Source organism: Rhinolophus sinicus, linkage group LG10 (assembly GCF_036562045.2).
Source record: "Rhinolophus sinicus isolate RSC01 linkage group LG10, ASM3656204v1, whole genome shotgun sequence".
Lineage (NCBI taxonomy): Eukaryota > Metazoa > Chordata > Mammalia > Chiroptera > Rhinolophidae > Rhinolophus > Rhinolophus sinicus.
In genome coordinates this window covers 7,997,340-8,012,436 of record NC_133759.1, presented here as the reverse complement: position 1 = coordinate 8,012,436, position 15,097 = coordinate 7,997,340, and the positions used below count along the sequence as shown (strand labels likewise).

At 47.9% G+C, this 15,097-nt stretch overlaps 1 protein-coding gene across 3 annotated transcripts in view; it reads left to right on the top strand.

Moving 5' to 3' along the window:
* The window catches only part of KLHL18 (kelch like family member 18), a 73,787-nt gene that overhangs the window by 48,543 nt on the left and 10,147 nt on the right, over window positions 1-15,097 (top strand). For all 3 annotated transcript variants that reach the window (XM_074312468.1, XM_019724005.2, XM_019724004.2), the window contains 5 exons: window positions 3,922-4,052; window positions 6,464-6,604; window positions 9,661-9,859; window positions 12,939-13,099; window positions 14,358-14,494. In XM_074312468.1, coding sequence (XP_074168569.1) covers window positions 3,922-4,052; window positions 6,464-6,604; window positions 9,661-9,859; window positions 12,939-13,099; window positions 14,358-14,494 — 769 coding nt within the window. The remainder of the gene's footprint in view (window positions 1-3,921; window positions 4,053-6,463; window positions 6,605-9,660; window positions 9,860-12,938; window positions 13,100-14,357; window positions 14,495-15,097) is intronic.

Sequence of the window (15,097 nt, the reverse complement as noted above, 5' to 3'; positions counted from 1 at the left end):
ACTCCCACAAGGGATGGTGGGCTCCACCCCCTGCAACTAAGATTGAACACGGCACCTTGAGCTGAGCTGCCGCTGAGCTCCTGGATGGCTCACTTGGTTGGAGCGTGTCCTCTCAACCACAAGGTTGCTGGTTCTACTCCCACAGGGATGGTGGGCTGTGCCCCCTGCAACTAGCAACGGCAACTGGACCTGGAGCTGAGCTGCACCCTCCACAACTGAGACTGAAAGGACAACAACTTGAAGCTGAACGGCACCCTCCACAACTAAGATTGAAAGGATAACAACTTGACTTGGAAAAAAGTCTTGGAAGTACACACTGTTCCCCACCAAAGTCTAGTTTCCCTCCCCCAATAAAATCTTTACCAAAAAAAGCCCAAAAAAACCTCTGAGATTATAAATGAGAATAATTGTTTTTTTTAAAGCTTTTCACAAACATGTAGTATCCCTGTATTGTAGAATTAGAAGGTCCCTTAATAGTTTTAGAACTAGTGAAGGACTCCCCTAAACATTCTTAGGTGATTGTCTCTTATTCTTTAAGATAAAAATCTCCCTCCTTGTAACATATCTAGATCTGTACTCATCCATGTGATAACCCTTCTAGGATTTGAGGACAAATTATTGTGTCCCCACCCAAATTATCTTTTCAAACTAACTATGCGTTAGCCGTTCCTCATAAGATGTAGTTTCCAAACCCTTTCCCATGTTGGTTTCTTTCTTCTAGGTAAAGACAAATTTGTTGTTCCCCTTAACACAGAATCCAGGTGTAATCTGGCTAGCATATCCCAAGACAGATAGGCCTGTCTTCTTTTTAGCTGAGCTTTTTTTTGAAACCAGGTCACCCAGTTCATGTACATACAGCTTGTTCTTTTGTCTTCTTTTTCTTTCTAGATGAAAAATAAATACATAGTGGTTTAACACAGCAAATTGAAAACACATTTTAACCTCCTGTCATCCCATTAGAATGATAGTAAATGGGAGAAGAGCTCTCAGCAAATGAGAGATCAATGGAATGTTGAAGCCAGGAAGCATGTTTGATGAACTTAGTGGGCCAGAGGAACTGAAAGTGCCTGCAAGGGGTCGAAACTAAGAAGAAAGAGGATTTGTAATGCAGAACCCTGGAATAGCTCCAGAACTGAAGAAACCAAATACTGAAAACAGGAAGATTAGTTGAAAGTTGTGTGAAAAGTAATTAGATGTCTACAATCCCTCCCCCACTCATTCAGGAGATGGGCGTTTTAGTCTTAGATATTGAACCAGAGGCACACCGAATATAGAAGGGATGGAATATGGAGCAAATCTAAAAATAAGGGCTTTAAGACAAAGTTCTAAATGATGAATGCTAGGACCATCCCCCTCTCTCACCCAATTTCCAGAATATCTGCAAGCAGGCACTCCCTTGTAAGATGGGAAGATCCTTCTGATAAAATTAGCCCAAGAGAAAACGTTCTAAACACACTATTTCTAGGGGTCCTCAATAAAATGGCAGATTCTTGCCTGATCACCTTTATGTGAAGTCCATAATTTGACAGCCCTAGCACCCCACACACACACAGAGCTTTCAAACAGCTTCTAAAAGTATGAACAGATGCTAAGCATCAAGAGACATTTAAAGAATGCCTCTAACATAAAAGACAAAGACTAAACAAACGGGAGAGAAAAGAACTCAGGAAACAGTAAAAGCAGGGAGGAGGAGGAGAAGAAAATTTAACTATAATGCTTGAGAGATATTAGAAAAGATGAACAAAATTCTTTAAATAAAAGGAAGCTTCAGAAAATAAGAAAGAACTCTTGGAAATTAAATATATGATAGCCAGTATAAAAAGGTACAACACAGAAATACTGGAGACAAAGTTGAAGAAAATTCCTGGAATAGATCATCTCTTTCAAGATGGAAAATAGGAGAGAACCAGTACAAACAAAATTAAAAATAGAGGATCATTCTAAGAGTTCTAACACCTGACTGATAGAAATTTAGGAAGGAAAAAAATAGGTAACAGAGTGGAGGAAATTATCAAAGAAATGGTATGAAAAGGTATTTCCAGAACTAAAATAATGTCTATAGATTGATACAGTACAATAAATGGAAAAAACCAACATCAAGGTACAGCCCTTGTAAGATTTCAGAACTCTGAGAATAAAGAGAAAGTCCTAAAAGCTTCTAAAAGAACAGTCACATATTTAGGGTTACTATTCAAAATGGCATTAGATTTCTCAACAGCAACAACATAGAAGACAATGGAGCAATACCCTCAAAAGTCTGACAGAAAATAATATTCCCAATGTAGAATTTTATAGCCAGCTAAACTAATGGGTCCTCTTCTGGGCTCATGGGGTAGCAGTAGGAGGAGGCCTGTTCCTCTTCATATGGGCCACTCCTCAGGGTGTGTTACCTGGCTTCCTCAAGAGCAAGTGATCCAGAAGAGACAGAGGAATTTGCAGTACCTTTTATGACCTAGCCTTTAATGTGACACACCATCATCATTCTGACGGGTTCTGTCAGTCACACAAACCAACCCTGAGACACCGTGGGAGCGGACTGCACAAGGGTGTGGATACCAGGAGGCAGGGATCATCGGGGGCTATTTGGAGACTGACTGCCACAAGTAATAACTAAAAGGGAAAATTCAGGACGTGATGTTATAGGCACGTGGCTTAGAAAAATGGAAATAAATACCAGGAGAAAGGTTGCCCCTGGGAGCAGGAAGCGGAACCAGAAACTGCTGGTTTTCATTATAAGCCTGTGGAACAACTTGAAGAAATATTTGTATGTATTTTTTTAATTATGAAAAGCCACCAACACATACAGCCATTTAACGTCCCTGACACCAGTAGCAGAGGAACATGTGGATTATGTGAGAAACTCAGAGAATCTGATTCTAACAAGGAGCCCTTGGTATTCGGAAGATTGTGTGTGTGATCTTGAAGGATAGTTCAGATAATAAACCTGAAGTCCAGTGAAAAGGGGGAGGCAGTGCTAGAACCTGAGATAGAATCCTGGCCTAGATGTGACACAAAGAAGAGCATCTCACTAATGTGGAACTTGGGTGAAGGAAAGCGAAACTGCTTTGCTCTTTCTGAGTGGAAAGTTCTTAAGTGGTAATGTTTATGTGGCTTGGAGCTATAAATGGCAAAGCTTATAAAGGGAATATCCTTTTGGCAGGTAGTTGGGAAGCAGCACTTTACAGAATTCCCTGGGCTAACGATGTGTCGGTGAGGGGTTGACACAAGCTGGAGAGTTTGCCTCTGTCCCCATGTGAGCCCTGTGGCGCCCGAGCACGTGGGCCACACAGAGCACCAGCCGGTTCACAGCAGCAGCCTCCAGCTGCCTGCTGCCAAGGACATTTCCTTGTGGTCTCCCTCAGCCTAGTTGGTACCCAGGGACACCCCCCCCCAACGTTTGTGCCCACAATGCCTGCTCTGCCCTTAATTCCCACGTGCACCCCCTATTCAAGTTTGGTCTCATTTTTCCTCATCTTTTCCTGTCACTATGTGTTTACCCTTCTTGAGGAACCTACTGTTAGAAGGTCCAGGGTTCTTGGCTAGTTTGTCCGTTTCATCTGCCTTCTAATCAAACTGGGATCAGAATCAAGTGTTAGAGAAATCAGGTCTTTGAGTTGGTGTGGAAGTTGGGAGGGATGCAGTGAAGACTGCCATATAAGTACAAACTACCAGTCGGAGCATTCAGGCTTACATTTTTTAACCATTTTAATACCTCATTAAAATGTGTTTGCATTCTTTATTGTAACTGAGTACATTTAATTTAAGGTACTTGAGGGTCTGCATGATAAGCCTCGGCTGTCATGTCGTGGGATGTCCCCAGAATGATTCCCACGGGCAGAGTGTTAAGCTGTGGAAGGGGCAGATTGGGTCTTTGTATCTGTGTTCCTCAGTATGTGTCTTCGTGTTTCATTTTGCCCGCAGATTGGGGACCACAAATTCAGTGCTCATCGGATCGTCTTAGCAGCCTCCATCCCGTACTTCCACGCTATGTTCACAAATGACATGATGGAATGCAAGCAGGATGAAATTGTCATGCAAGGGATGGACCCGAGGTACCAAACCCGTCTATTGGGTGGCACAGGCTGCTTCCAGGAGCAGCGTCAGCCTTGTGCCTGCTGCCGTTTGGGGGGGCTGCCGCAAGATACAGTATCTGTATCTAGCATGTCCCACTCACTTAGTAGGTACTTTGTAAACAAGTTAGCGCCTCAGCTGGTGACCTGAGACAGGGTTAAAATGAGGAGAGTTTTGATGGGTTTTTACTGTGCTAGAGTACACGTTTAGTAGGAACCAAGTCCAAAAGACTTTTTATTTTAGCTAAGACATGTACAAAGGTGGTGGTATATAATTCTCATTTTTCTGTGCTAGCCAATTTAACTGGCAGAATAGTTTTCCAAATAAGTGTCTTCATTCATTACCCTTCTCATCAGAACTTTTGGCAATGATGGAAATTTTCTGTTGGTACTTTCTGGAATGGTAGCCACTCGCCAGATGTAGCTATGAGCACTTGAAATGTGACTAGTGGGACTGAGGAACTGAATTCTAAATTGTGTTTAATTTGAATTAATTTAAATGTGATTTTAAATAGCCATGTGTGGCTAATGGCTATTCTATGGGGCAATGCAGTTCTAAAAGGTAGCAAAAATCGTGGTTCAAGCTCAAAGGTTATCCTGTCTAAACGTCTTTCGTCCAAGACAGCCCTCCATAACAAAGAATAATATTGGCCCCAAACGTCAGTAGTGCCAAGATTGAGAAATTCTGCCCTAGAGTAATTTTAGGGGCAGGAGGCAGTACGAAACCCCTGACATCACATAATTGAAGCACTTAAAGCTTCCCTTACATCTAGAGTCACTTACTACTACACCCTCTTCATGGAAATACTGTCCCGATTTCTGTCTGAAGACTTTATGTAAACACATTCATACACATGACTTTTTGGGCCTTAAAAGGAAAAAGCCCTGTTTATGTGACTTAAAATACTGCTGCAAGTCTGTGAACTAAGACTGTGTGACTGGCCCAGGCTATATCCAGGGGTCCCCTACACACCTACTACCGTATGTGCCTGGCATTGTCCTGGGTCTGGCAATGCAGCAGCAAACAAGGCACACAAGGTGACTCGGGGGTGGGGGTGAGGACAGTAAACAAACCAGTGACTCTAAAACACTAGCCAGTAACCTGTCATTTGTTGCCTAACTTCTTAATCTCACAATGGTGAAAACTCGGGAAAGGAGCTAGGAAACTGTGGTACCCTCTGGATGACTGGAGGTGATCTGCCCCAATACACAGAGTATACCCACTGCAAGGCAGAAGTCTCAGGCCACGTGGTAATAAGGAGCCACGGAAGTGGGTCTCCAAGGGCAGTTGTACACTCTCTTCTCTGAGGTCTGTATCTGAAGGAGCCGTGTTCATCACTATGCACAGTCCAGAGGTAGACCGAGCACCTGTGACGTGTGCTGATGCAGGCACTGAGGTACAGCATCGAGAAAACACAAAGTACCTCTGTTGTGCCAACTTTCTGAGAGCGGGGATCTGGCAACGAACATGCACACATAATATGGCTGGGAAGTGAAAGTGATGTCAGAAAAGTGAAGCAGAGTAAAGGCTAGCAAATGATGATGGGGGTCTGTGCTATTTCAGGGTGATCAGGGAAGGCCTCTGATGAGGTGGCATTTGAGCCGAGACCTTAATTGAAGTGAGGGAGTGAGCCATCTGGGGGAAGAGCCCTCTAAACAGGGAGCAGCCAGTGCAAAGGCCCTGAGGTGAGAGTGTGTTCAGCATGTCGGAATAGAGTGAGGGGGGACAGAGTGGAAGGTGACGAGGTCAGAGAGACGGAGAGGGGCCCGACCACAGACAGCCCAAAGACAGAGTTTGGATTTCCTTCTCAGTGTGAATTGGAAGGGAGAAAAAAAATGTTGGAAATCTCATTCTGGAAATTTATCCCAAAGAAATAATCCTAAAACATGATGGCAATAAGATGGTAATAGTTATTATGCCTACCAACAAAGGAAATAAGTTATAGCATATGTACATACTGAAATACTATTCTGCAGCCACTAAAAATGATAAACATGAAGGCAGTGTAGTGACACGGGAAAGGTCCTCAGAAGTATTACATGATTATATCCGTACAACTTATGCATGTGGGAAAATAGGGACTGAAAATGAGCCTAGAAAAATGGCCACTGTTGACTTGTTCAGTAGTGAGATTGTGGGTAATTGCTTTCTCTTTTTAAAATTTTCTCTTATAAAATTATTCGGGCAATAAAGACAAGAAGTAGAATGAGTCTGGCGACGGTGAAGTAATTATTCCACTCAGATAGATTCTCAAAGGGCATGGGCTCAGTGGGTTTTAGGGTGGGGCCCGTCCATTGCCCAGGTGTTAATGTCCGCTCACGTAGGGCCCGAGTCTCCAGTGGGTCAGGACGCATCTCTGAAGAGCAGCTTTCCTTTCTCCTCTTTCCTCCAGTGCCCTGGAGGCGCTGATCAACTTTGCCTACAACGGCCACCTTGCCATCGACCAGCAAAATGTCCAGTCACTGCTGATGGGGGCGAGCTTCCTGCAGCTGCAGAGCATCAAAGACGCCTGCTGCACCTTCCTCCGAGAACGGTGAGGTGATGGGGGGAGCCTGGCCTGTGGTGGGGAGTCGGACCGTTTCATTTCTGGAATCCCAGCCAGGGTGCTGAGCCTTTGGGGCACATAGAATTTTTTGAAGAGAGTGAGCTGAGAAGGTTACACTGCAGAAATGACCTTTCTTGAAATCAGAATCAAGTGGTATCCAGTTCTTTGGGTTGCACCTTTGAGGGACAGGATGTATGAAGCCCTGTGTGCCTCTCCCTTGGTCAGACTTGTACCACTTCTTCTGGTCCTCTCTCTCCAATCTGACCAGCTGCTCATTTACCAAACTGATTTATTCAGTGCTCTTAACTGTTCCACAGACATCTCCATCTTTGTTTAGGTCCTTCATCCTCCTCGAATTTCTTGATCTTTGTTTTCCCTTAGTTCCTTAAGAGCCCACCCAGAGTGTACCTCCTGGAATTCTGTCCCCCAGTCCTCTGGGAGCAGTCATCGTATGCTCTTTTAGGGAAAGGACTATGGATTATACCCCTGCCTACATCCACACTTGGCAATGACTTTTTGTGTGTTTTTTTTTAATTAAAGTTTATCGGGGGTGACAATTGTTAGTAAAGTTACATAGATTTCAGGTGTACAGTTCTATATTACATCATCTATAAATCACATAGTATGTTCACCACCCAGGGTCAGTTCTCCTTCCATCACCATATATTTGATCCCCTTTACCCTTATCTGCCACCTCCCTCCCCCCTTACCCTCTGGTAACCACTAAACTATTGTCTGTGTCTATGAGTTTTTGTTTCTCATTTGTTTGTCTTGTTCTTTTGTTGTTTTGGGTTCATATACCACATATCAGTGAAATCATATGGTTCTCTGCTTTTTCTGTCTGACTTATTTCTGTCTGACTTAGCATTATACTCTCAAGATCCATCCATGTTGTCACAAATGCTCCTATTTCATCTTTTCTTACCGCCGAATAGTATTCCATTGTGTATATATACCACAACTTCTTTATCCATTCATCTATCAAAGGACATTTTGGTTGTTTCCATGTCTTGGCCACCATAAATAGAGCTACAATGAACATTGGAGTACACGTGTCTTTATGTATAAATGTTTTCAGATTTTTGGGGTAGATACCCAGTAGAGGGATTGCTGGGTCATATGGTAATTCTATTTGTAATTTTTTGAGGAACCTCCACACTGCCTTCCATAACGGCTGCACCAGTCTGCATTCCCACCGACAGTGCATGAGGGTTCCTTTTTCTCCACAGCCTCTCCAACACTTGTTACTATTTGTCTTGTTGATGATCGCCATTCTGACTGGGGTGAGGTGATATCTCATTGTGGTTTTTATTTGCATTTCTCTGATGATTAGTGATGTTGAGCATTTATTCATATGTCTATTTGCCATTTGTATGTCCTCTTTGGAGAAATGTCTCTTCAGGTCCTCTGCCCATTTTTCAGTTGGGTTGTTTGTTTTTTTTGTTGTTGAGTTGCAAGAGTTCCTTGTGTATTTTGGATATCAGCCCCTTATTGGAGGCACTGTGGCAATGACCTTTTGATGACTGGGCAGGTAAGAAGGTTCTTCCTTCCCCTCAACAGGCAGAGCTCTTAGTCTAGTCATAATGTAAAGGCTGCTTTTTAACCAGTAGAGGCTTGGGGGTGAGAGTTAGTGCTGGGCTACACGCAGGCAGGGAGAAACCAGAGCAGCGCGCGCCCCGTCTGTGGTGCACCCCAAGGCCCGGTCTCCACCTGAGTGCTCTGATCAGCAGGTCTCTGGCCTGAAGTCCGGCATTCCTCCCACCTCGCATCTGCCCTTCTGAACCTCGTCCCCTCTTAGAGCTGACCTCTCCCTCTCCCGTTCCGGCTTCTCCAATCCAGGTCACTTAGCGGCTCTGGGGACCCCGCCTGCGGGGCATGTCCTGCCCGTGGAGTGCCCATGCACGACACGGCACTGCTGTGTGTGCCGCTAGTCCTACTGGCTGTGGGAATGATGCCTGACATGCAGGGTGTGGGCTGAGCGTTTCATCGTGAGGCAGGCGGTCCTGTTCTGGCATCGCCCATGGAGACCCCATAGCGAGAGTGCGGGCCGGAGCCTCTCCGCCCTGCCCTGGGATGCCTTCTGGGGCAGGTTGGAGGGGTGCGTGTAGGGGGCTGGGGGGACACACACTGTCTTTCCTACTCATCTGTGCGCTTCTTAAGGGCACACTGGACTTGGTTCATCTCTGTGTTCCCACAGAAATTGGAGAATGATTAAGTAGGCACCCTGGAAAGGATTGCACTGGCCGCTCTCACAGGGGACAGCAGCTCCACCTAGGGGCTTTGGAGGTCATCGCCATCAACCCTGGATCCAGGCTCTGTCACAAAGCCCTGTCCCCTAAAAGATGTTTAGAAAGTGATTTTTAGACCAGGACAGTTTCTTCATGCCTCCGTGACATATCCTTAGTTTCTCTGGCCTCAGTTTTCCATCTGAAAATGAGAGTAATTACTACTTTGCAGTGTTGTTGGAAAGATCTAGAGAATGTTTGTAAAAGGCCTGGCAAGGTCCTTGACTCACTCTGGTGCTAACTAAGTGACAGGTGCCTGGGTGTCCTTTCTGGGGGTCTGAACAGTTAGACAGACCCACAGAGCCTCTTCCTTGTTTAAAAATAGAAAAACGTGTAAGGGTCCCAATGTTAGAGAAATCACCTCTTTTTGTGGTTGAAACTCATTCTACAACTCCACTGCATTCCTGGTGATGAGATGGACACTCAACCAAGAATGTCAGCAGCCAAAGGAAAGCCAGCAGGTTTTCCAGTATGTTCTGTTCTTCTCTCCCCTGAGAGCTGCGTCGCAGGACTTCGCAGAGAGCACCTTCCACCAGGCCCCAGAGGCAGGAAGCTCTGAGGAGAATCGATCTTAATTTTATACCTTTAGAAGTGTAGTCCCAGAATGCTGTCTGATGTGACGCAGGGAGTTTCCCAAGTTGAGGACAAAGTTGGATGTTTCCTGTTCCGTGGTTCTACCCAGAACCGACCTGAGAATGAGCAAAGATAACGTTCTTTCTTCCTCTAAGTTTTTTCTTTTCATCTTCTCTTACGCCAAAGGCTTCACCCAAAAAACTGCCTGGGTGTACGCCAGTTTGCTGAGACCATGATGTGTGCTGTGCTCTACGATGCGGCCACCAGCTTCGTCCACCAACACTTTGTGGAGGTGTCCATGTCGGAAGAATTCCTGGCCTTGCCCTTGGAGGACGTGCTGGAGCTGGTGTCCCGGGATGAGCTGAATGTCAGGTCCGAGGAGCAGGTCTGTAGGGCACAGTGGCCGTCTGCGGGTGACGTGGGTGCTGCTCTCCGCTTCCTGTTACCATTTTTCTATAACATGAAGATGATGGTGTGTGTGCAGCTGTTGTTTGTTATGGCTTTGTTTTATTACATCACATGCTTTTTTCATGAAAACTCTTTATACATATTAGTATCGAAATAATGTTCCATTGATTTTTATCAACCTGCTTCCATTGTTCTTGCATGTTCGGGTAATTTCCAGTATTTGTGATTAGAAATCATGCTGCTGTGAACTGGAAATAAGTATAGAGAACTTTTTGAAACAGTCTTTTTCTAAAGGAGAGCAGAGCAGTGTGGCAGTCGCAGGTGGGGGATATGAGGTCAGGAGGGCTTTGTTTTCTTTACGGTGAGAGAAGTGACAGTATGATTGGACTGCTGGCAGGAATTTTCCAGAAGGGATGAAGAATTGGTGATGGAGGAGAAAAGGAGGAATAGTTGCTGGAACGGGGTCTGGGCTCAGTGAGAAGGGGCGGATCTAGGGCAGAGGGGTGTGTATTTAACAGGAGCATTAAGTCCATACCCCCAGGTGCGGGGGAGGGGCGGGCCGGGAAGGGAGATGCTGGTAGATTCTATGGACATTGTCTTCTGACTTGTGTCTGTTTTCTCAGCTGAGAGAAAATTTAAGGAGAGATGAACAGTTACAACCTAGGCCTCTAGGAGAGGGGGGAAATGAATGGATGATGCTAAGGAAATGCGGAGGGCTTGATGGGAAGCACGGCCTGATGAGATTAGCAGTCACAAATTTAAAACAAACCGGTCAGCTCTGTTGTGCATTTTTTTGTCAGCTCGGTGTGCTGGTGCAGTGCAGAGTCGGGGGTGGGTGGAATGTGCTGAGTTGGACTTGACCAGAGTAGAGATTCTGTTTTTTCTAGGTAAGTGTGGTTGAGGGAGATAAGCACATAGCATGGGAATTGCAGGCACCTGCATAATAACCCATGGAGCCCGTGCTGGATGAGAGAGGTGAGGAGATAGGCCGGAGGGGGAGCCGTGCCAGAGGCTGATTGGCATCAGTGACTGAGTGGCAAGGATTGGAGGTGGTGGTCAGGTACTGGGGTCCTTAAAATTCTGGAAGAAGTGCGGCCATTGGCAAAGCGAGGTGTGAGTGATCATAGGTCCTCTGAGGACAAAGAAAACATCTTTTGGGGGTGGTCAAGAAAAGCTTAAATAGACTGTAGGGTGTTAGTAGCCAGAGGAGAGCGAAGGGTCATCCCTTCTGTTCAACAAAGGTGTGGTGCAAGTTGTCTTAAGAGAATGGTGAGCAAATGTTACTTGGAGCAGAGGGTGGCGAGGGCTCGGCAGTGGAGGGCATCGAATGTTGGGGTGCAAATTCGGACCTGGCCCGGCAGGCTCTGGGAGCACGACTGTGGCAAGGCCTCTCCTGCTTGCTCAGTTAGGAAATCTGACCAAAGTCCATGGCCGAGCAGCCCGGGATATTTGAAATTAGGGTTCTGGCCTATCGGGAAGCTGTACTTCAGCAGGGGCAGCCCAGGCCTCGGAGGCAAGCTGTTAGGATGTTAGTCCCCACTCAGCTCATTTCCTTAATGTCCGAGGAGCCCTCACCCTGAATAGTAGTGAGCAGTAGAAAAGGGGACCCTGAGCTCAGCAGTGTGGGTGCTTACTTGCTCATCCCAGGAGCAAGGAGTCTGTCCCTAGCTCATGCACTAATTAATAGGACCTGGGTGGCTCACATTTATTGGAGAGATACATCTATGAGGGGCTGCAGGGTTTTAGAGAGATATGCTGGTGGCTGGAACCGTTAGGGAAGGCGTCATGCAGGGTGTCACGCGGGGTCTCTGGTACCGCTCCCCACATAAGAACACAGGATATGGTGAGGCCAAAAAGGAACATCCACGGAGCCATAGGTAGGGAAGTCACACCCCTGTAGTCTCACTGGGGCTGGGTTGGAGACACAGGAAGCAGGAGCCACACTATCTGCAACCTGCCATCCACTTCTCTGCAATCCACACTCCACTTCTCTGCAACCCACACTCCACCGTGCTAACTGCAATCCGCGCTTGCCAGCTCAGCCACCATCTTCTGTCTTTTTTTTTTTTTTTTTTAAAGATTTTATTGGGGAAGGGGAACAGGACTTTATTGGGGAACAGTGTATACTTCCAGGCCTTTTTTCCAAGTCAAGTTGTTGTCCTTTCAATCTTAGCTGTGGAGGGTGTAGCTCAGCTCCAGGTCCAGTTGCTGTTGCTAGTTTCAGGGGGCACAGCCCACCATCCCTTGCGGGAGTCGAGGAATTGAACTGGCAACCTTGTGGTTGAGAGCCCACTGGCCCATGTGGGAATCGAACCGGCAGCCTTCAGAGTTAGGAGCATGGAGCTCTAACCGCCTGAGCCACCCGGCCGGCCCCTCAGCCACCATCCTCTTGCTAGTTTCCATTTTCTGCTAGTGTAGCCACAGCAGTTATATTAGTGGCCAATGGCTCACTGGTTACAGCTGACGGCCAACTAGCCACAGCTGATGGCCATCCAATCACAGTTGATGGCCATTTACTACCCGAGTGAGCACCTTTCCATGTGAGGCCCAGAGCCTGGAAACTGCACTCCTGGCTCTGTCCCCACAGAAGGCTCCTTGGAGAACAGGAGTCTTGAGCCAGACCTTAGAGACCGGGGAGTGGGTGTAGCTGAAGAGGAAGAGAAAAGGAAACATCCAGGTGAAGGGGACAGTGTGACCAGGGGAACCAGCCTGGCTAGAGTAGAGGGTGGTGGAGGGAATTCAGGAGTGGGGTGCAGGCGCAGCAGGAAGGAAGGCACGCAGACGCTCCGTTGCGATGCAGAAAGGTGCGTTTTCTGTAGGACGTCATAATGCAAGCTGGGAACTGTTGCAGTCACCCAGGCTTGCGTTTCAGGAGACTGGACTGAATGGGGTAGCTGGGGAAGTGGGCAGAAAACAGTGGGTTCAGGACACAAGTAGGAGAGATTGGATGGCCCAGGGACTGCCTCAGTAGAGGGAGTGACTGCTTGAGTTTGGGGAGTCGGGTGTGGCCTGTGGCTGGCAGGAGTTGCCTCCAGCGCTTTACTCTGTCCTGGCAGGTGTTTGAAGCCGCATTGGCCTGGGTCAGATATGACTGCGAGCAGAGGGGGCCCTGCCTGCCCGAGCTGCTGTCCAATATCCGCCTGCCCCTCTGCCGGCCCCAGTTCCTGTCAGACCGCGTGCAGCAGGATGACCTCGTGCGTTGCTGCCACAAGTGCAGGTGAGCAAGGGTGGGCTGCCGAGGTCTGGGCAGAGACGAGGACTGGGCCACTTAGGCCACTTCTGTCCCAGCTCAGGAGAGGAAGGGTTTGGAGTGGCCAGTCTTAGTTCCGGGCACACAGATCGCTCCGCCTTCTGTCTAGAGTCGGGCCGAGCCCGAGTGTTACACCTCGGGCAGAGAAATGAGCCGTGTGAGAGCATCATGGCAGAAGGGGCTTCCTCCCTGAGTTATCTGAGCGTTTTCTAGCATCTCCACCCATTGAGCTATTTATGAACCTATAGGCATCTATACTGCCTGGCCCGACCCTGTCCACACCAGCGGTGGACTTGGTGGTGGCTTCCTAGGGCTCCTTGCCCTCTTCAGTCAACGTTAGTCGGTGCACTGGCCTCACGTGGGTTTGGGCCTGCATCTGCAGTGAGGGACGAGGGAGACCGGGGGACCGGTGTCCCAGCACGTGAAACTTTTACCGAGTGAGTCACTGATGACATGGCACAGCAGAGCTCAGAAATGGAAGCCCTGTGGGAGGACCATCATAAAAGCAGGGCAGCAGAGAAAAGTATTTGTCCTCCTTCAAACTGCTGGTCATATTCACAGCTCGTTCAAGAGGAAGTCGGTGGTTTGGTACAAACAGAATGAAGGTGTGTGTCAGGCAGGGGTGGAGGTGTGCCTGCAGGTAGCTGGGACCCTGTGACGAGCAGTTGCAAGCGTGCTGTTGAGGAGTTTAAACTTCATTCTGTAGGCGATGGGTGGCCATCAGAGGTTCTTAGAAAGACAGCTTGGACGGCAGTGTGGACAGTGGGATGGAGGGTGGGCTGGAGGCAGGGATGTCGTCAGGAGCAGTTAGCTTCTGTTGCCGCAGTACAGGTGAGAGGTGGTTAACTGCAGGGTGTGAGCCATCGGGACAGAAAGGAAGAGCTGGGCCAATGTAGGGACAGGCTACAGGCACCTCCCCAAAGCCAGCTGTTTTAGCTGCCACCTGTTTTTCTCCTGCTGGGTAGGTATGTGCCCTTTAGAAGATACTCTGATCACATTGGCCGAGGTGGACTGAGCCCATCTGCCCCTGCAGTTTGGAGCAGTTCTCAATAGCTGTGTCTGGTTTCCCCTGGAGTCACCTGGGTTCTTTGAGACCAAGCCTTCCAGAAGGCTTCTCTTCCAAGTTGCCCCTGCAGTTGGCGGTGGGGGAGCCAGACTTGGAAATGCAAATGGGGACCACATGGGGAGGATGCCTCCTGTCCCAGCATCTTGCACCTTGTTCCAGGGACCTGGTAGACGAAGCAAAGGACTATCACCTCATGCCAGAGCGCCGGCCCCACCTGCCACCTTTCAGAACTCGGCCTCGCTGCTGCACGTCCATCGCTGGGCTTATCTATGCCGTGGGCGGCCTCAACTCAGCAGGTATCTTGCAACTCCCCCTTCGCAGAGCTGCCTTGGACTGTGGATGAGGAAGCACCAGCAACCTAGCCTGGCCCTTGGGTTCCTCTCCTCATGTGTCACCCCCCGTGCCACCTTGATGTTATGTAATTGTTCTGCAGTCATAGTGTATCAGGTATTAAGACCATTGAGTCAGAACATCGGAGCTAAAGAGGCCTTCCGAAATCCTTGAGGCCTAGTCCCCATACCTTACAGATGGGGAAACGGAGGCCCAGAGAACTTCCACCAACAAGTTGTTTTTGGCGAAGCAAGAACTACTGGTTCCTGAGCCAACACTCTTTCCCTGACACCACATTGCCTGTGGAATTGGCTCGGCCCTGGATAGGATATAGTCAGAGACCCAGTTCTGTTACCAGCTGATCACATTCGGTCGTGTGATTCCTGGGGTTAGACTGCGAGAACGTCACCATAGCAGGACGACTCTGCAAATACATAGGGTCTGTGACTATCAGTACTACTTTTTGCTCTTAGCTCCTGTGATACATACACGTGCTTGCAGTCTGTGTGCTGTTGGCAGCTCTCATATCATACAGTCAGGTTTTCAGGAAAGCTCTGTGGGGCTCCTCC